Source organism: Diceros bicornis, chromosome 15, assembly GCF_020826845.1.
Source record: "Diceros bicornis minor isolate mBicDic1 chromosome 15, mDicBic1.mat.cur, whole genome shotgun sequence".
NCBI classification, from domain to species: Eukaryota; Metazoa; Chordata; class Mammalia; order Perissodactyla; family Rhinocerotidae; genus Diceros; species Diceros bicornis.
The window spans coordinates 3,537,683-3,560,514 of record NC_080754.1 but is presented as its reverse complement, the minus strand read 5'-3'; the positions used below and the strand labels follow the sequence as shown (position 1 = coordinate 3,560,514).

Genomic DNA, 22,832 nt, shown 5'->3' with positions numbered 1-22,832 from the left:
AACCGCGCACGGGGGTGAACTGTGCGTGCTCGCAGTCCCCAGTCCACCTCCGTCCTGGAGGCCAGGCCCAGTCTGCTCTGCGGCTTCTGGCTCTGCTCAGGGCCGCCGCCCAGGTCCTCCAGGGTCCAGGGCCACAGCAACCCCAGCACACTATCCTGCTTCATGTCCTCAGGACCAGTTCCTCCTGGCAGCAGCGCATGTCTAGAATTCTCTCAGGAGACCCTCCTGCCTGTTCCTCGAGCCTTTCCCCGGAATGCCAGCCTCAGGTGCATACTCAGTGGGATTACCGTTATTTTTTTTCCAGCTTTATTGAGATATAATTGCCAGATAACATTGTCTAAGTTTAAGCTGTACAATGTGATAATTTGATACATGTATATATTGTGAAATGATTGTGACAATAAGGTTAGTTAACACCTCCATTACCTCACATAATTGCCCTTTTGTGTGTGTGGTGAGAACTTTGAATATTTACTCTCTTAGCAACTTTCAAGTATTTAAAACAGTATTGTTAACTATAGTCACCATGCTGTACATTACATCCCCAGAACATATTCATCTTATAACTGGAAGTTTCTACCCGTAGACCAACATTGCCCATTTCTCCCCCTCCACAGCCCCTGACAACCACCATTCTACTCTGTTTCTATGTGTTTGGCTTTTTTAGGTTCTGCAAGTAAGGTCATACAGTGTTCATCTTTCTCTCTCTGACTTATCTCAGCATAATGCCTTCAAAGTCCGTCCATATGGTTTCAAATGGCAGAATTTCCTTTCTTTTTTACGGCTGAATAATATTCCTGTGTGTGTGTGTGTGTGTGTGTGTGTGTGTGTGTGACATTTCCTTTATCCATTCGTCCCGAAATGGACACAGGTTGTTTCCATGTCTTGGCTACTGTGAATGAGGCTGCAGTGAACATGGGGCACAGATACCTCTTTGAGATAGTAATTTCATTTTCTTTGGACATATAACCAGAAGTGGAATTGCTGGATCATACCGTAGTTCTATTTTTAATTTTTTGGAGAAAGCTCCATACTGTTTTCCGTAGCAGCTGTACCAATTTGTATTCCCACCAACAGTGCACAAGAGTTCCCTTTTCTCCACGTCCTTGCCAACATTTGTCGTCTCTTGTGTCCTTGATGACAGCCATTTTAACAGGTGTGAAGTAATAACTCATTATAGTCTTGATTTGCATTTCCCAGACAATTAGTGATGTTCAGCATCTTTTCATATACCTGTTGGCCCTTTGTATGTCTTCTTTGGAAAAATGTCTATTAAGGTCCTCTGCCCATTTTTGTAATAGGATTATTATTATTACTATTTTGTATCTGAGTTGTATGAGTTCCTTATACAGTAGTGTCCCTTTATCTGCTATTTTGCTTTCTTTGGTTTCAATTACCTGTGGTCATAGTCTGAAAATATTAAATGGAAAACTCCAGAAATAAACATTAATAAGTTTTAAATTGCACACTGTTCTGAGTAGCACGTGATGAAATCTAGCGCCATCCCTCTCCGTCCTGCCCGGGACATGACTCGTCCCTTTGTTTTGCGGATCCAGGCTGTAGACGCTGCATGTCCAGTAGTCCCTTAGTAGCCTCTCTCTTATCAGATCGACTGTCGCGGTATCGACTGTCGCTGTATCGCAGTGCTTGTGTTCACATCACCCTTATTTACTTAATACTGGCCCCCAAGCCCAAGAGTAGTGATGCTGGCAATTCAGATATTCTCTTACTGTGCCTAATTTATGAATTAAGCTTTATCGTAGGTCTGCAGGTATAGGAAAAAACATAGTGTATATAGGGTTCAGTACTCCCCACAGTTTCAGGCATCCACTTGTGGCTTTGGATGTATCCCCATATTTTGGATAGTAACCCTTTATCAGATACACGGTTTGGCAATATCTCCCTTTTCATAGGTTCACTTTTCATTGTGTTGATGGTTTCCTTTGCTGTGCAGAAGCTTTTACTTGATATAGTCCCACTTGTTTATCTTTGTATTTGTTGCCTTTGCTTTTGGTATCAAATCCAAAAAATCATTGCCAAGACCAATGTCAAGGAGCTTTTTCACTATGTTTTCTTCTAGGAGTTTTATAGTTTCAGGTCTTACATTTAAGTCTTTCATCCATGTTGAGTTAATTTTTGTGAATGGTGTAAGTGGTGTAAGAATTTTATTCTTTGGCATATGAGTATCCAGTTTTCCCAACAACACTTATTGAGAGACTATCCTTTTCCCATTGTGTGTTCTTGATGCCCTTGTCGAATATTACCTGACCTTATATGTGTGGGTTTATTTCTGGGCTCTTGATTCTGTTCCATTGGTCTATGTGGCTGTTTTTTATACCAGTCCCATAGTGTTTTGATTAGATTAATTTTGTGATAAAGTTTGAAATCAGAAAGGGTGATTCTTCCAGTTTTATTCTTCCTCCGGGTTGCTTTGTCTATTTGGGGTCTTTTGTGGTTCCATATGAATCTATTTCTGTGAAAAATGCCATTGGAATTTTTATAAGGGTTGCATTGAATCTATAGATGGCTTTGGGTAGTATGGATATTTTAACAATATTAATTCTTCCAATCTGTGAACACGGGACATCTTTCCATTTATTTGTGTCTTCAATTTATTTCATCAATGTCTTATAGTTTTCAGTGTACAGATCTTTTACCTCCTTGGTTAAGTTTATTCATAAGTATTTTTTTGTTTTGCTATTATTATAAATAGTATTGTTTTCTTTATTTCTCTTTCAGATATTTTGTTGTTAGTGTATAGAAATGCAGCTGATTTTTGTATGTTGATTTTGTATCCTGCAACATTACTGAATTTATTGATTAGTTCTAACAGTTTTTTGGTGAAGTGTTTAAAGTTTTCTCTATATAAGATCAAGTCATCTGCAAACAGAGAATTTTACTTCCTCCTTTCTTATTTGGATGCTTTTTATTTCTTTCTCTTGCCTAATTGCTCTGGCTGGGACTTCCAGTACTATGTTGATTAAGAGTGATGAGAATGTGTTCCCTTCTCTTATTCCTGGTATTAGAGGAAAAGCTTTCCACCTTTTACTGTTGAGCGTGATGTTGGCGGTAGGTTTATTATCAACAGCCTTGATTATATTGAGGTACGTTCCCTGTATACTCAATTTTTTGAGAGGTTTTATCATGAAAGGATGTTGAATTTTGTCAAATGCTTTCTCTGCATTTATTGAACGATCATATTGATTTTCATCTTTCATTCTATTAATGTGGTGTGTTACATGTGTTGATTTGCGTTGTTGAACCATCCTTGCAACCAGAATAAATCCCACTTGATCACGGTGTATTATACTTTTAATGTGCTGTTGAATTTGGTTTGCTAGTATTTTTTTGAGAATTTTTGCATCTATATTCATCAGAGATAATGGCCTGCAAGTTTTCTTTTCTTGTAGTGTCCTTATCTGGTTTTAGTATCAGAGTAATGCTGGCTTTGTGAAATGAATTTGGGAGTGTTCCTTCCTCTTCAATTATTTCAAAGAGTTTGAGAAGGATTTATGTTAGTTCTTCTTTTTTTTTTTTTTTTTGTGAGGAAGATCAGCCCTGAGCTAACATCCTTGTTAATCCTCCTCTTTTTGCTGAGGAAGACCGGCTCTGAGCTAACATCTATTGCCAATCCTCCTCCTTTTTTCTCCCCAAAGCCCCAGTAGATAGTTGTATGTCATAGTTGCACATCCTTTTAGTTGCTGTATGTGGGACGCAGCCTCAGCATGGCCGGAGAAGCGGTGTGTCGGTGCGCGCCCGGGATCCAAACCCGGGCCATCAGTAGCAGAGCACGCGCACTTAACTGCTAAGCCATGGGGCCGACCCTATGTTAGTTCTTTAAATGTTCGGTAGACTTCATCAGTGAAAGCATCTGGTCCTGGGCTTTTCTTTGTTGGTAGGTTTTTGATTACTGATTTAATCTCCTTACTTGTTATTTGTTTCTTCAGATTTTCTGTTTCTTCATGATTCAGCCTTGGTGGGTTGCATGTTTCTAGGAATTTATCTATTTCTTCTATGTTATACAATTTGTTGGTGTAAAATTGTCCGTAGTAGTCTTTTATGATATTTTGTATTTCTGTGCTATCAGTTATAATGTCTCCACTTTCATTTCTGATTTTATTTACTTGAGTCTTCTCTCTTTTTCTTTTCTCGAATTGTTTTTCTGTTCTCTATTTCACTTGTTTCTTCTCTGATCTTTGTTTTTTCCTACCTTCTGCTAACTTTTGGCTTATTTTGTTCTTCTTTTTATAGTTTTTTGAGAGATAAAGTTAGGTTGTTTATGTGAGATCTTTCTTTTTTCTTAATGTAGGTATTTATCACTATAAAATTCCATCTTCAAACTGCTTTTGCTGTCTCTCATAGGTTTTGGTATGTTGTGTTTTCATTATCTTTGCCTCAAGAAACTTTCTGATTTTCATTTTGATTCCTTCTTTGACTCATTAGTTATTCAGGGGCATGTTGTTTAATTTCCACATATTTGTAAATTTTCCAGTTTTCCTCCTGTTACTGGTTTCTAGTTTCATACCATTGTCAGAAAATATACTTGGTATGATTTCGATCTTTTTAAATTTGTTAAGGCTTCCTTTATGACCTAACGTATGATCTATTCTGGAGAATGTTCCATGTGCTCTCGATAAGAATTTGTGTCTTGTTGCTGTTGGATGGAGTGTTCTGTATGTCTGTTAGGTCCTTCTGCTTTAATGTGTAGTTCAAGTCCGATGTTTCCTTATTGATTTTCTGCCTCTTTGATCTATCCACTGTTGAAAATAGGGTATTCAAAACCCCTACTATTATTGTACTGTTGTCTATTTCTTCTTTCATATCTGTTAGTATTTGCTTAATATGTTTAGGTGCCCTAGTGTTGGAGGAAGTCCTAGAAAACAACCAGTCCAGACTGGAGAAGAAGGGCAGGGCTCCAGCTGAAACATTCGCAAGAAAAACCTGGAACTTGTAAGCTGCTTCACTTGTAGAAAAGTTTATGTCTGATTTAGTGATAAAAAATAATGAATCAAAGAAAAAAAAACCAAAGTCATTATTAACCCCAGGGAAGGAACATTTTGTGGAAGAAAGGAAATATCATCATAGTACTCTATGTGTTTTTGCTGTGAACAATATTTATGCAGTCATAATAATGTTAACACTGAACATTGATAAAATTATAATTGTAATACAGCTGTATTAAAAGGGTGAGGGATGTGAAGAATTAAGTGTGGAAATTCTCGTATTTCAAGGTATGAATTCAATAATTTTTAAAGTTGAAAAATCAAAAAATAGCAACATATGCATGTGATTTAAAAATATGGACATGTATAACAAAAGGAACAGATAAAAAGATTTGAAAGTGGTTGTGGGGATCAATATTTATTTATTATAAACTTTGAGGTTTTAGGCAGACAAAGCGATCTTGAGTAAGTATATGAAATATTTACTGAATATATACTTAGAAAAGAGAATTAAGAGCAAGGGTTAGTTGTATATCAATTATTCCTCAAAACAAAATTGAATTTAGAATCACAAATAAAGAGGGTCTTTTTTTCCCCCTCAAATAAAAAAAAGAGCAAGGATGAGCTTGCCCAGTATGCCACAGTTAGTAAGTGACAGACTCGGATTCAAACACTGAGGAAAGGTTTAGAGGAATACTAGAAGAGAAGGAAAAGTCGTGGTGGAGAAGGAAAGCAGCTGAAAGGTGCTTGCATTTTGGTTCTGGGATGGTGGGAATCAGAGGTTTGGTGAGATTAAATGGCCGTGTAACTTGGGAGGGAGAGACGTGGACCAAGTTCTGATAGTATTGGAGTCTTGATGAGGTCAGCACCTGGCTACCCAGTCAGCAAATTTTAGGCTGCCTTATTCCTATGTCTTTATATGATCGATGTATTCCTTCTACTGTGTCATCCCATCAGCCCTTAAACATGCTATATTATCTCTCCTAAAAAGGGAAGAGATTTGTATGTACCATGACTAATGGGATTTATTCCAGGTGTGTAAGGCTGGTTTAATATGCAAATGTAACCCTTCACTCAACAGACTAAAGAAGAAGAATCATATAATCATATCAATTGATCATGTCAAATCAGGAAATTTGACAAAATCCAATACTCATTCATGATAAAAACCATTTATCAGAGGGAAACTAGAAGGAAACTTCTTCAAATGATAAAGAATAGTTACAAAAAACCTATGGCTGTGGTCCACTTCTGGGATGGCAGCATGAGAAGTTCCATGGACCAGTTCCCCAACAAAAGAATCATAAATGGTGAAAATTGTATATTAAGAGAACATGCCATTTTAATATCTCTGGAAATTGTGCTAAGGGCATGCAGCAAATGAAGAAACATTTATTCAAGAAAATATACTAAAACTTGGTAAGAGCAGTGAGAACCTACAGCATTCGAATCATACCGTACTCTGTCCCTCTGCCTTCCCAGTTTGGTGTGACTAAAGGTCCACTCTACATAGGTGCAACCAAGAACACAGAATTCCTATCCCACTGGCCCCCTCCCACCCCGTAGTAGAGGGCTTTGTTACCTTCCCAGGAGGGTCAGGCCTACAGCTTTTCTCACTTCCCCCAGCTATGTGTTGCAAAAGCTAAATTCTAGGTGAGTGTGGTCAAGTTTGGGAATCCCTTCTTTCACCCAGTCCCCACTCATAGGGTAAACAGTCCATCTTAGGCGTGGCACAGCAAGAATATGGGGCCCTGATCACCCTTGCTCCCAGCTCATTTGTAAAGCAGTTGTTCCTGACTGGGAGAGGCAAGCTGAGAAGATTAGAGGCTACTGTACCCATCCAGTGACATGCTCCTAAAGCAGGGGTGTTACATAGAGAGAAATGGGACACTATTACTACTCCCATGTCTGGGAGCTGAGTCTTAGAGATTTTGCCCAGGAGGAAAGAAAGGCCTTAATAACCGAGACCTCCAAAGGTCTCCTCAGAGGAAGTGACTTTATTTGAAACATAATGTGGAGAAATTCAAACATAAGGATACTCTCAAAAACAATGAAGGTTTTGGTGAAAGGAGATTGGGAGGAGATTGGTGGAATCATTCATTAAACTTTAGGCCAACTGGTTTGCGTGTGAGATGCAGGGAGGAGCCTGCCTGGGGGTTAGAAGAAACTTCAGACATTGTCCTCAAAAACCATCCTTCAAAGGGGCCTAAATTTAATTGGTTATGAATGTGGAACAACTTTTTCTCCAGGGCATTGTCAAAAATAATGGAGTGATCCCTGGCAGTTAGTGGAGCATAACAGCTGTGTATGATCAAAGAAAGAGATAAAAGAGCTCTGCTAAACCATGGTCCTCCCAGGTGACTGTGTGCATGCTGCACCTTCAGGAGAGCAACACCAGAGGCTTGACACTGAAGGGGAAATAGACTTCACAAAAACATCTGTCCAGTACTAAACAAATAAACAATGACGCAACGAGACTCAAGGATGAGTGAGTATCCAGAGTTGCTATACTGCAGTATAAGCATGCATACTTACAGCAGTATAAGATGCATCATCTTAACTGCCCAGTTACCAACAAATACAAAATTATGAGACAGGCAAAAAATGTGACCAATACACCAGAAAATTAGCAGGCAACACAAACTGCCTGTGAGAGCAATCAGATGTTGGATTTAGCAGAAAAAGATTTAAAAATAGCCATGATAAATATGTTCACAGAACTAAAGGAAATCAGGATTAAATAAGTAAAAGAAAGCATGACAACAATTTCGCATCAAATACAGACCATCGATAAAGAGATAGAAAGTATAAAAAACAACCAAATGGAAATTCTGGAATTGAAAAGTACAATAACTGAAATAAAAAATTCACTACAGAAGATCAGCTGTAGATTTGAGCTGACAGAAGGAAGAATCAGTGAACTTGAAGTTATATCAATAGAAGGTATGGAATCCGAAGGACATAGAGAACAAAGAATGAGGAAGAAGGAACAGAGCATCACAGAAATGAGGGACACCACTAAGTGCATCAGCATATGCAGAATGGAAGAACCAGGAAGAGAGGAGAAGAAGATAGAAGCAGAAAAAAATATCTAAGAAATAACGGGAGAAAACTGCTCAAATTGATTGAAAAACACTAACTTCCATATCGAGGATGCTCAAGGAATTCAAAATTTGAAAAATGCAAAGACATCCATAAACAGACACGTCATAGTAAAAATTCTGAAACTCAAAGACAATGAGAAAATCTTGAAAGCATCAAGTGAAAAACCACCTATCACTTACAAAGGAAGCCCAATAAGTCTAACACTGACTTCTTAGCAGAAACAATGGAGGCCAAAAGCAGTTGGATAATATACTCAAAGTGCTCAGAGAGAAATAACTCAGTCAACCAAGAATCTCATATCCAGTAAAGCTATATCTCAAAACTAAGTGCAAAATAAGGATTTTCCCAGATAAACAAAAACTGAGAGACTCTATTGCTGGAAGATCTACCTTACAAGAAATACTAAAGGAAGTTCTTCAAGCTGAAAGCAAGTAACCCAGAAGGTAACTCAACTCCACATAAAAAACAAAGAGCACCAGTAAAGATAATTATGGAATTAAAAAAACACTTTAAATGCATATTTTTCTCCTTTTTGCTCATAATTGATTTAAAAAACAATTTGTGTAAAATAATTTGTATATAATGTAATCTTGGATATATAACATACAGAATATAATATATGTGTAGTATATTTGCCAATACAGCACAGAGAAAGTGGGTGGGAGCAGTGTATTGAGCTAAGGAAATGACAGCAGATTGTAAAGTAAAAACTATAACAGTATATATGTGTTTATAATATTAATACCTGTAATATGTGTAACAATAATACCACAAAACGGAGAAAGTAAAAAGAGCTATATAGGAGTAACATTTCTATATATGACTAGAATTAAGCTAGTATAAATCTAATACTGATTCTGGTAAGATGTATATAGTAAACACTAGAGCAATCACAAAAAAACTGTATATATATAATATTTAACATTTATATAAAATTATATAAATTTTATTTATATAATTATATTAAATATGTATTTAGAAAGAATAAATCATTAAAGAAATTAAAATGTTACATTAGAAAATATTTACTTAATGCAAATGAAGCAGTAAAGGAGGAATAGAGGAACAAAAATGCATGAGACATATAGAAAATGAAAAGCAAAATGGCAATATATATCTTAAAGCAATCTTGAGACAGAAGAGCAAAACTGGAGGCATCACACTCCCTGATTTCAAACTATATTACAAACCTATAATAGTTAAAACAGTATGATATTGGCATAAAAAACAGACACATAGATCAATGGAACAGATTAGAAAACCCAGGAATAAATCCACACATGTGGGGTCAATTAATTTATGGCAGAATAGCCAAGAATATACAATGGAGAAAGAACAGTCTCTTCAGTGAAGGGTGTTGGAAAAAGTGGACAGACACGCCCAAAAGAATGAAACTGGATCACTATCTTATGCTGTACACAAAAATTAATTGAAAGTGGGTAAAAGAATTGAACATAAGACCTAAAACCATAAAACTAGAAGAAAACATTGATAACCTCATTGACATAGGTCTTGGTAATGATTTTTTAAATCTGACACCAAAGCAAAAGCAACAAAAGAAAAATAAACAAATGGGACTACATCAAACTAAAAACTTCTACACAGAGAAGGAAACCATCAACAAAATGAAAAGGCAACCTACTGAATGGGAGAAAATAATTACAAATTATGTATCTGGTAAGGGGCTAATATCCAACATATACAAAGAACTCATACAAATCAATAGCAAAAAAAAAAAAAATTCAATTAAGAAGATCTGAATAGACATTTTTTTTTCAGAAAAGACACACAGATTGCCAACAGGTACATGAAAAGATGCTCAGCATCATTAAACATCAGGGAATGCAAATCAAAACCACAATGAGATGTCACCTCACACCTGTTAGAATGGCTATTCTCAAAAAGCCAAGAAATAACAAGCATTGGCAAGGATGTGGAGAAAAGGGAACCCTTGTGCACTGTTGGTAGGAATGTAAATTGGTGCAACCACTGTGGAAACAGTATGGAGGTTCTTCAAAAAATTAAAAATAGAACTGCCTTATGATCCAGCAATTCCAATTCTGGGTATTTATCCAAAGAGAACAAAAACACTAATTAGAAGAGATATCCACACCCCTGTGTTTATTGCAGCATTATTTACAAAGCCAAGAGATGGAAACAACCTAAGTGTCCATTGATAGATGAATGGATAAAGAAATTGTGGTGTGTATATATATATATATATATATATACACATACACACACACAGTGGAATATTATTCAACCATAAAAAAGAGTGACATTTTGCCATTTGAGACAACATGATGGACCTCAAGGGCATTATTCTAAGCGAAACAAGTCAGGCAGAGAAAGACAAATCCCATGTGATCTCTCTCACATATGGAATCTAAAACAAAAACAAAAAACCAAGCTTATAGATACAAAGAACAGATTGAGGGTGCAAGAGGTAGGGGAATGGGGTGGGAGAAATGGGTGAACTGTTTTTTCTTTTTTTTTTTAGTTTAAATAAATTGAATAAAAGTTAGAAAAAGAAAACATAGCTCCCAATGCATCGGAACCCCCGACATTTTTATCTAAAAGGGGCTTGGAGGTGGCAAGTGTTCAGAGATTGTTAGACTCCTCTTCAAAAACAATGTCAGTGACCTCAGAGTTTGGGCAATAATTTTTTGCTTCCTCATTTTTAAAATCAGGATGTTTATAGGTGCTTGTTACAAATGGGTTTTAGTTACCATTTACAAAATATTATTAAGATAAAAGAAATTATAAAATGTCCAAAAATAAAGAAGGAAAACATGCTTTAGGAAATTTCAGTCTTGTCATGATGGCCTGTAGTCTAATTATAGATGCTAAGTACAGGCAAGGATATGAAAATCAATAAAGGGAAGTCTTCAAGGTCAAAGGCCTTTATGGTACTTCAAATTATATAACGCAACACACTGGAATCTCACCCCCTCATAAAAAGAAAAAAAAAAGTAAAATGGCAGACATAACTGTAACCATATTAATAACATTGTGTGAATAGATTGAATAATCTAATCAAAAAGCAAATATTGTCAGATTAAATTAAAAAAAACATGATCCAGCCATATGCTGTCTAGAGGAGACATACTTCAGAATCAAAGATACAAATAGATTGAAGGCAAAAGAGTGGAAAGACAGATCATGCATACAGCAACAACAAGAAAGGTGGAGTAGCTGTACTAATATCAGACAAATTAGACTTTGAAACAAAAAGTGTTACTAGAGATAAAGAGGAACGAACATTACATAATGACAAAAATGTCAGTCTATCAGGAAGATATAACAAGTATAAGCATAGATACACTTAACAGAGTACCAAAATATATGAAGCCAAAGTGTGAGAAAAGAAGGCAGAAATACACAATTCAACAATCGCAATTGGAAACTTCAACACTCTACTTTCAGTAATGGATAGAATAAGTAGACAGTAGAACAAGGAAATTTAAGATTGGAAATACACAATACGCGAACTAGACTAAGTATACATTTATAGAACACTTCACCAACAACAGAATATGCATTCTTCTCAAGTTCACGTGGAATATTCTTCAGTATACACCATATGTTAGACAGTAAAGCAACTCTCAATAAACCTCAAAGTATACAAATAATACAAAGTATGTTTTCTGACTATAAGGGAATGAAATTAGAACTCAATAGCAGAAAAAAAATTGGGAAACACAAAAATATGTGGAAATAAAACAACATACTCCTAAATGATCAATACTTCAAAGAAGAAATTGCAAGGGAAAGTAGATCATATTTTCAGATGAATGGAAATAAAGACACAATGTACCTAAATTTATGGGATGCAGCTAAGGCAGTGCTGAGAGGAAAATTTATAGTTGTAAACATCTGTGTTATAAAGAGAGATAAAGATCTGAAATAAATAGCCTAAGCTTCCACCTACAGGAATATAAGAGAAAACTAAATCCAAAGCAAGAAGTAGAAAGAAATAATAAACATTACAGAAGAAATTAATGAAACAGAGAATAGAAAAGCAACAGGGAAAATTAATGAGCCCAAAGATTGTTCTTTGAAAAGATCAATAAAATTGACAAGCCTTAGTTAAACTACCAAAAAAAAGAGAGAGAAAAGACTTAAATTACTGGATTCAGGAATGAAAGAGAGGACATTATCGTCACCATTACAGAAATAAAATGGATTATAAGAAATACTGTGAAAATTGTATACCAACAAATTAGATAACAGTGATAAAATGAACACATTCCTAAAAAGACACAAGCTACCAAAACCGATTCAAGAAGAAATAGAAAATCTTAATATATTCATAACAAGTAAAGAGATGGAATTAGTAATTTAAAAAAAACTACCCAAATAGAAATGCCCAGGCCAAGAGGGCTTCCCTGGTGAATTTTACCAAGATTTAAAATGAACTAACACCAATTCTTTGCAAATTTTCAAAAACTGAAGAGGAAGAAACACTTCCCAATTCGTTTGATGAGGCCAAAATTATTCTGATACCAAAACCAGACAAATATATCACAGGAAAACTGTAGACCAATACGTGTTTTGAATATACATGCAAAATCCTTGAAAAAATACTGGTAAACCAAATCCAGCAACACATAAAAGGGACTCTACATCATAACCAAGTGGAATTTAATCTGTGAATACAAGGTTGTTTTAACTTTCAAAAAGGTGTCAGTACACCATATCAATAGAGTAAAGGACAGAAGCCATGCCACCATCTCAAAAGAGACAGAAAAAGTATTTGACAAAATTCAACACCCTTTCATGATAAAAACACCAAAGAAACCAGGAATAGAAGGGAAATTCCTCAACATGATAAAAGGAAATTAAGAAAAACCCATAGCTAACTTCATACTCAATGGTGAAAGAATAAAAGCTTTCCTCCTAAGATCAGGAACAAGACAAGGATGTCTGTTCTTCCCACGTCTGCTCAGCATTGTGCTGAAGGTTGTAGCCAGGGCAACTAGGCGAGACATAGGGTAAAGGGCATCCAGATTGGAAAGGAAAAGATAAACCTCTTTTTGCAGATGACATAATCTTGTATATAGAAAATCCTAAGGAAGCAACTAAAAAACTATTAGAACTAGTAAACAAGTTGGCAAGGTTGCAGGAAACAAGATCAACATACATAAATCAATTTTGTTTTATACTTTTGCAATGAGCGACCCAAAAATGAAATTATGAAAGCAATTACATTTTCAAATTCATCAAAAAGAAGAAAACACATAGCAACAAATTTAATCAAAGTGCAAAACTTATACTGAAAACTATCAAACACTGTTGAAAGAAATAAAAGAAGATATAAATAAATGGAAAGACATCTTGTGTTCATCAATCAGGAGATGTAATATTGTTAAAATGACAGTATACTCCAAACTGATCTACAGATTCAAGGTAATTCCTATTAAAATCCCAGCTTGCTTCTTTGCAGAAAATGACAGGCTGATCCTAAAATTCACAGGGGCTCAGAACAACCAAAACAATCGTGAATAAGAAGAATAAAGCAAGGAAACTCACACTTCCTGATTTCAAAACCTACTGAAAAACTGCAGTAATCAAAACAGTTTGGTACTGGTGTAAGGATCAACCTGTAGATAAAATATATATATAAAATAGATGAGAGTCCCGAAATGAACCCTCCAATTATGGTCAGTTGATTTTTTGACAAGAAAGCCAAATAATTTAAATGAGGAAAGAATAGTCTCTTCAACAAATGGTGCTAGGGCAACTGGATGTCCACATGTTAAAGAATGAAGTTGGACCCCTATTTCTGAACATACACAAAAATTAACTCAAACTAGATTAAATACCTAAATGTAAGAGCTGAAATTTTAAAACTCTTAGAAGAAACATAGGTGTAAATACTTGTGACATTGTATTATGCAATAGTTACTTAAATATGACACCTAAAGCACAGGCAACATATTAAAAACAGATAAATTAGACTTAATCAAAATTGAACCTTTTTTGTTTTAGGGGACACCACCAAGAAAGTGAAAGACAATCAGTATGATGGGAGAAAATATATGGAAATCGTATATAAGATAAGGGACTTGTATTTAGAAAATATAAAGAATTCTTACAACTCAATAATAAAATCACAAATTACCCCATTATAAAAATGGCAAAGGATTCTGAATAGTCATTTCTCCAAAGACGATATAGACCAATCTATATGACAAGACTCTCTATATTATTAGCCATGAAGGAAATCAGTCAAAACTACAGTGAGATAACAGTTTGCATGAACTATAATGGCCATAATAAAAAAAGACAGACGACAACAAGTCTTGATGAGGCTGTGGCCAAATTGGACCCTCATGCACTGCTGTTAGGAAAGTAGAACGGTGCAGCTGCTTGGGAAGACAGTCCAGCAGCTCCTCAAAAGTCCAACCGTTGAGTTACCATATGACCCAGAACTTCCACTCCAAGGTATGTACCCGAGTGAAACGAAACATATGTCCAAACACAAACTTACATGAATGTTCAGAGCAGCATTATTCATATTGACAAACTGATTCTAGAGTTTAAATGGAAAGGCAAGACAGGAATACCCAACGCTACTGAAGAAGAATAAAGTTGGAGGACTCACACTACCTGATGTCAAGACTTACTATAAGACTACAGTAATTATACAGCATGGTGCTTTGGAAAGGATAGACACATAGGTCAAGGAAACAGAACAGAGAGCCCAGAATAGACCCACACAAATATATTTGATCTTTGACAGAGGAGTAAAGGCAATTCAATGAATAAGGAATAGTCTTTACACAAATGTTGCTGGAACAACTGGACATCCATATGCAAAAACCTAGACACCAACCCTACACATTTCACAAAAATTACCCCAAACAGATCATAGATATAAATGTAAAACTCCAAACCATGAAACTTCTAGAAGAAAACATAGAAAATGTAGCTGTTCTTCAGTGTGGTGATGACTTTTAGCTACAACACCGAAAGCACAGTCTATCAAAGAAAACATTGTTATATTAAAATTAAAAACTTCAGCTCTGAGAAAGACACTTTTAAGAGTATCAAAAGAGAAGCCACAGACTGTGAGAAAATATTTACAAATGCATTTATGATAAAGGACTTGTGTAAAAATATGCAAAGAAGGCTTGAAAATTAACAATAAGCAAAGAGCCAAATTAAAAAATGGGTCAAAGATCTGCACAGGCATCTTAGCAAAGAAGAAATACAGATGGAAAATAAGCATGTGAAAAGCTGCTCAACATGATTTGTCATTAGGGAATTGCAAATTAAAACAATAAGGGGATACTACAAGAATGGCTAAAATAAAAAAAAGTTAAATATCAATTGCTGGCAAGAATTTAGAACCGCAGGAGCACACATGAATATCCTCACTGTGCCAGCTCTGAGGCTGGCAGAAGCAGTGAGCCTACCGATTGCCCAGAACCTGGTTTCTAATACCATCATCCAGTCAAAGGAACTAGAGCTCTTTGGAGAAAAGGCTGATTCTGGAGCAAGGGAAGGAAATATACAAGATGAGCCTGGAGGATCTTGTAATGCCAGAAAGTAAAAAAAATGCTAAACAAACAAAAAACCACTGCGTATACGCAATGATGGGCGTATGACGAAGGGACACAGGAGCCAAAGTAAACAGCTCTCGGTGGCTGAAGCTGGAATGATTTGAGCAACAAAATTAGTAAAGTAGTATTTGATTATATCTCAGAGTCTAAAGTAAATATCCATGAGTCCATACTGGTGTAAGTGATTGAATATATAAAAAAATGACGTGAATAGACAAATCTCCTGTGCAGAAAAATTCCAAATAATTTATGTAGATAACTTTGCTTGAAGGAGGTGGTGCAAAACTCCCCTCTAAGTGTGAGCTGTGTATAGTGACTTCCTTACCAAGACCTCAGTAAGGAGAGGGGGTAAAGACTGACTTTACAGTGGAGGAACCTGGCAGACCTGGCCTCAGCCATGTGGTCAGGACAACATCGAGGGTTATAAGTCATGATGATCATATTTACCACTGACGTGATGTGATGAAAATGACAACTACCTCTGTGGTCTTCATTCCAAAAACCTATCACCCTAGTCTCACCATGAGAAAAGCACAGGAGAAATCCCAGTTGAGGGACATTCTACAAAATGTGTGCTTAGTACTCCTCAAAACTTGCAAGGATATCAATAACAAGGAATGTCTGAGAAACTGTCACAGCTGGGAGAGGCCTAAGGAGACACGACGACTACATATAATGTGATATCTGGATGAGATTCTGGAGCAGAAGGACATTAGGTTAAACTATGAAAATCTGCATATAGTATGGACTTCATTTCATCATAATACATCAATATTGGCTCATTAATTATAGCATTGGTACCATACTAATATAAGATGTTAATAATATGGGAAAATGGGTATGTGATTATATGTGAACTCTCTTTGTTATTTTTTATAATCTAAAATTATTCTAGAATTTTAAAAATTTATTTAAAGAAGACGACTTTGAGGTAAAGCTCTTCTTTTCAGAATGAAGCCAGATAATACCTGGGGAAAACCATCACCATTTTTCTACCTCCAAATATAATAATTTATTCAAGCAAGGATTGTCATTGGATGCTAAAACCACTGAGGAAAAATTGTTAGGGAACAGGAAATTCACATGGTGTCAATGTATCACCCTACAGGGGAGATTTTCATTCTCAAAGAAACAAGTTATCTTTATCATAGAAGGATCTGATGGACACTGCCGTAACCAAGTTATCAAAGTCAGCATCACCAGTAATAAGACAAACTGATGTTATGGGTCTCCTGATGCAAGAAAGAAAAGTTATCATACCTACTGTTACTGAAATGTCTAATTTGAATCTAAGCATGAGGGAACAACACAAAAATAGAGATTGTGGGATATATTACTTGACATCTGACCAGAACATCTGAAAATTTAAATGTCATGAAAGGAAAAAGAAAGGCAAGAAGATTCATCTAGATTAAAGGAGACTAAAGAACGATAACTGAATGTAAATAGTGACCTTTAATTGAATTCTTGATAAAAAAATAAATTTCTATAGAGGAAAATTTTGGGGGAAAAATTTGAATGTGAACTTCCTGTTAGGTGGTGTTAAGTTTCTTGGAGATAATAGTGATATTATGATGATGTGGGAAATGACTTTGTTCTTTTGAGACGTATGTTGAAGTATTTCTGGGTAAACTGGCATAATGTCATCATATGCATATGTAGGTATATACGTGAATTAAATGTATGCAAATACACATGTGGAGACAGATTACCAGGCAAATGTGGTAAAACGTTAACAGTCATTTAAACCTGGTTTAAAAGTATCCATGGGCGTTCTCTCAACTTTTCTGTAGGTTTGAAATTTTTCAAAATAAATTTAGAGGAACACGTCACTGATCCACATCTTCCTTGAATCTCGGCCCTATTTCTCTGCCCACTTGACAGCTGGGCTTCTTGAAGGTGTCCCTCTCATGCTACCTTTAATTCCCTGTGCTGTGTATAGTGTGACTTGGTGGTTATGAACGTGGTTCTGCAGCCAGATAGTCTGGTTTGCTCCCTGAGCTCCACCTTAGTATTTCTGTGGACAAATTATGCAGCCTCTCTGTCCCTCATTTTTTTCAGTGAGTTTATAGGAAATTAAAATATCGTAATGAAATTAAAAGACAATAGATATACCGAATCGTTAAGTGGATACTGCTGAAAAGTTATTTGTAAACTAAAAGAATGTCTTTGGATTAATTTAAAATGGAGTATTAAATGAGAGAGAAAGGCCGGCCCCGTGGCTTAGCGGTTGGGTGCGCGCGCTCCACTGCTGGCGGCCCGGGTTTGGATCCCCCGCGCGAACCGATGCACCGCTTCTCCGGCCATGCTGAGGCTGCGTCCCACATACAGCAACTAGAAGGATGTGCAGCTATGACATACAACTATCTACTGGGGCTTTGGGGGAAAAATAAATAAATAAATAAAATTTAAATGAGAGAGAAGGCAAGAGGCATGAATGTATCAATGAAGATTTATTCAGTTGCAAATAAAGCATGTTAAACAGTGAGAAGATCTGTTGGATTACACAACCAAAAGGGGTGGTTTATTCCAGAGACTTTAGGTTTGTTCCTCTGTGATTCCCTCAGCTGTGCTCACCCTTGTGGGCTGATTTCATCTCCAGGCTGGCTTCTCTCTTGATGGCAGAATGGCCGTAGACTGTGGCAGATTTCGCAGCCACACCCCATGACATTCAGAGAGAGAAGCACTACCCTTTTGGTGGATCTCTTTTGAAATAATGGAAACATATTTCCCAGAAAATCACCTCTTTTGTCTCATTGGCCCCAAATAAGTCACATACCCTTCCCTTAACAGACCTCTTGGATTCAGTGTTGCTAAGGGTTGGGGGTGGGTGGTGCAGAAATACATATCAAGAATTGTGGTCCCCTTAGAAAAAGGAAAGGGAATGAATGCCTGCAAGTCTGACAGCTAAAAATATCCACTCAAATAGAGGGTGGATCCAGGAGACACAGCATCCATCTAATCCAGAGCTTCTCAAACTTATTGGGATCTGGATTCCTTTCCACTCTTAAGAAGTGCTTAGACTTTTAGTCTAGGCAACTGGACGTTTGTTGGTGAGCACATTATGGTCTATACAAAATTCGAATTATAATGATGTACATCTGAAATTTATGTAATGTTATAAACCAATGTTACCAATGTATTTATGAAATTATTTATAATAGCCTTTCAGTTATAAAATAGGCTTTCTTGGGAAGTACTGAGCTTGTACTATTATAAATGTTCAAACATAAATTGTGGTAGAATTTTTTTAGAAGAGAAATAATAGTACAGAGATCAGATATTTTAGACTAGATTTCCTTTAAAAAGTTAGATTAAACTTAGATTAAAAGTAAATAAATAGGGGCCAGCCGGGCGGCATAACAGTTAGGTTTGCACGCTCCGCTTCAGCGGCCCGGAGTTCACAGGTTCAGATCCTGGGCCGTGTTCAGATCAACGCACTGCTTGTCAAGCCATGCTGTGGCGGTGTCCCATATAAAGTAGAGGAAGATGAGCACGAATGTTAGCCCAGGGCCAATCTTCCTCAGCAAAAAGAGGAGGATTGGCAATAGATGTTAGCTCATAGCTAATCTTCCTCACAGACACATACACACAAATGTAAATAAATAAAAATTAAATAAAAATAAAATATGTTAGGACCCTAAAGAGCTTTGTTTATGTGGGTTATATCTATCAGTATTTAATAATAGAAAATAAACCAGGAAATTAAAAATTATTTATTAGTTCATTCAAAAATAAAAATAATAAACCTATTACATATTAATTTACATAATTAAATTAAAAACATATTGAAGGAAATGTTTATTAAACGGCCAAATGTGTCAGGCACCTTATTCAGTGTTGGTGATATGAGATCAGTTATGACATGGATGATACTCACAGGAGGAGATAGGCCTTCATTTTATTACCCATCAGTTACAGTTTACTATTGTTTTTCTTTAAAGTGTTGTTTATGTCTGTGCAGTCCTCTTCTTTCTTTTTAAAGTATTCTCCGATTTCAGCTCCCATCATCTGGTATGTGAATTGTTGAAGTTAGTCTCCTTGCTTCCAGCCTCTTTCCAATCAATCTGATCAGGTTTCTGAAAGTTACAATCATATTACTCTGCTCCAGGAAGACTTCAGTGTCTGATGCCTCTAAGATAAATTCAGATTCCTGAGGGTGGTATTTAAGATTCTCAGTAACCTGATCCACTTCCTCCCTTGTTTCCCACACTCACCAACAGCTCATGAATGGTTTGTCAGCTTTCTGACTCTGTCCCATGGTTCACTTCCCTCATCCCCTGTTCCCTGCCATACTCATTTCATAAATATTGACTTTGGTCATACTCATTCCTAGTTTTCTCCAAGCATCTTTTTTCTTTACCATTTCTTAAGGCACAGTTTACGTCTGATGCTACTTGAGAACTAAATACCCCAGGCTACAAGGATCTCCATTTTCTGACCTCCCAAGCATGTGAGGAAAAGGCGGTATTGATTCAAATTCTAGCCCAATCCAGATGACCTGGATGAACTTGGACAAGCCACTCAATATTTCAAAGTATGAGATTTTTCCTGAGGAAAAGCATGAAAAATCCTGTTTAACAGCTGGTAGGTAATATGTATGAAAGGTCTAGCTTAGTGCCTAGCAGATAGTAGGTTCTCAGTAAATTATTTTTTCTTTCATATTTGCACATGTAAGTGATCAATAAATATTTTTGCTTAGATATTTAGAATTTTCACTATTTTCTGCCTCATTTATGCTTGAACAGCATCTCCAGGTTTTGCTAATGCTATGAAAATATCAAGAATTTATTCTGGAATCAGTCCAGGTTGGTGGTATTCCTAATAACAAACAAGTAATAGTATCAGAGCAAAAAAAAAAAAAATAAACTATTTAGTTAATCTCTTCAGGAATTGCTCTGTCATATTTGAAGGAAAAATAATGAAACTAAAAAAAAATATTCAAATCCAGTTTACGTCTGACAGATGGTGTTGTTTAAGAAGGGATTAATTCTTGAGAATTTGGGATGTACCTGAGTTTGTAAGATTATGCTTTGGGAATCTAGAAATTTGCCAACAATATTAAATGGAGGTGACCTTTATATATATTTACTTCTATTCCTAGTATTTGTTGAAAATTGTAACTCATTACACTTTGAAATAATTAGTTACTAGTGTAACTAATTTCACCGTGAAACAATTTGTGACCTGGAAAGTAATTATTTAGATCCCTCCTGATGGAACCTAGCTTAGATTTTGAAATACATGGTAGCAGAATCTCTCCTTTCTGAATTTATTTATATGATTCATACACTATAGTGATTTAGTAATTTATTATTTTATGTGTAAAATAGCCATTTTCTACATTCTCAGTATTCCTTGATTTTAAAAAAAATTTTATCAGGGGCCGGCCCCATGGCTTAGCAGTTAAGTGCGCACGCTCGGCTGCTGGTGGCCCAGGTTCGGATCCCAGGCGCGCACCAACACACCGCTTATCTGGCCATGCCGAGGCCGCGTCCCACATACAGCAGCTAGAAGGCTGTGCAACTATGACATACAACTATCTACTGGGGCTTTGGGGGGGAAAATAAATAAATTAAAAAAAAAAAAAGAAATGTGTCTTTGTTTAAAAAAAAAGTTTTATCAAATTAAAATCAATTTTCCACAGGGAATGTTATTTTTTTCAGAATTTTGAAATTTTCTTCATAGTTTTTCTCATAACATTTATTACTTCCTTATTTCTTAGACTATAAATAAAAGGATTTAATAAAGGAATTACCATTGTATAAAAAACAGCAACGGGTATATCTTTATGCCCTTCTTTAAATGAACTTGGTCGAATGTACACGAAGAGAAGAGAACCATAGAATATTGAGACAGAGAGAAAGTGGGATGCACACGTAGATAAGGCTTTGCCTCTTCCCTCTCGGGATTTCATTTTGAAAATGGTGAAAAGGATGTAGAGATAAGAGATCAGGACTATGGTAATAGAAAAGATTTGAACTGACCCTGAAAAGATAAATATCATCAATTCATTGATGTAAGGGTCAGCACAGGAGAGTCTGTATAATGGAAGAACATCACAAAAAAAGTGGGTGATTTGATGAGACCCACAGAAAGTTAGCCTAAACAGAAGCCCTACATGGATCATGGAATGCAGGTGTCCAGCGATGTAGGCCCCTGTGGTCATCCGAATGCAGAGTTTCTTCGACATCATGGTGTGGTACTGCAGTGGGCTGCAGATGGCCACATAGCGGTCATAGGCCATTGCCGCCAGGAGAAAGCAGTCCGCAGTCTCAGCAAGGCAGAGAAAATAAAATTGTGCCATGCATTCATAGAGGGAAATCATTGTGTCCTCAGAAAAGAAGTTCTCTAACATCTTGGGGGTAATGGCACAGGCACAGCAGGAATCCATCAGAGCCAGGTTGCCCAGAAAGACGTACATTGGCGTGTGAAGACGGCGCTCCATAAAAATCAGTGCCACCAAGCCAAGATTCCCCACCATGGTGATCAGATAGATGGCAAAGAACACTACAAACAGGAGGGTCTTCAGCTCTGGGTGATCTGTGAATCCTGTGAGGATAAACTCAGTTGTCAAGGAGTGGTTATCCTCAGTCATCTCTACCTTGTCTGTTGAGATAGGAATTATGGAGATAAAAGATTCTAAATTAGAGTGTGTATAATATTCCCTTCAAATTTTTCTTTTTTACAACAAGAGATGAACTGCTTCTTCAAGCTTACCTTATTGTCTCTGAGATACTGGGACACATAAAGTAACATTCATTCCCCTAAAATGTCATCTTTCTGACCTCAACTCTGAAACTGAGGAGTCCCAAGAATATTTTGATAATTCCAGGAAGGATGCTTACAGTGGAAAAGGTTGGTCTTTATGAATTTATGCAAGAATAGTGTACAAATCTAGTGTACCCATATTTTCTTCAGTATTGCTTAATAATTTCAGTGTTAGTTTATGTATTAAAGATCCTTAAAATAAACTTAAAATCAATTTTCATACACACACACACATATTTTAACTCAACAAAATGTTTTCAATACTCTCCCAGTGGAGTGAATGTTTGGAAAAAGCATACAACAGATACGTTAAATTTATATCTCAGGAATTGCATGAAGATCACTAAGAATTAAGGAGAGGAGTGTCTCTTTAAAGAAAATTACTTTGGAAAATTGAGGAAATAAATATACATACATAATCACTTCTCTCATCCGTTTTCCCAGT

The 22,832-nt window shown here is 36.3% G+C and overlaps 1 protein-coding gene across 1 annotated transcript; it reads right to left on the bottom strand.

Moving 5' to 3' along the window:
- Positions 1-21,278: 21,278 nt before the first annotated feature.
- On the bottom strand, positions 21,279-22,214 carry LOC131415057 (olfactory receptor 5K1-like). The gene has a single exon (XM_058556510.1). The coding sequence runs from the start codon at positions 22,212-22,214 to the stop codon at positions 21,279-21,281; it is 936 nt and encodes a 311-aa protein (XP_058412493.1).
- Between the last annotated feature and the right edge of the window lie 618 nt (positions 22,215-22,832).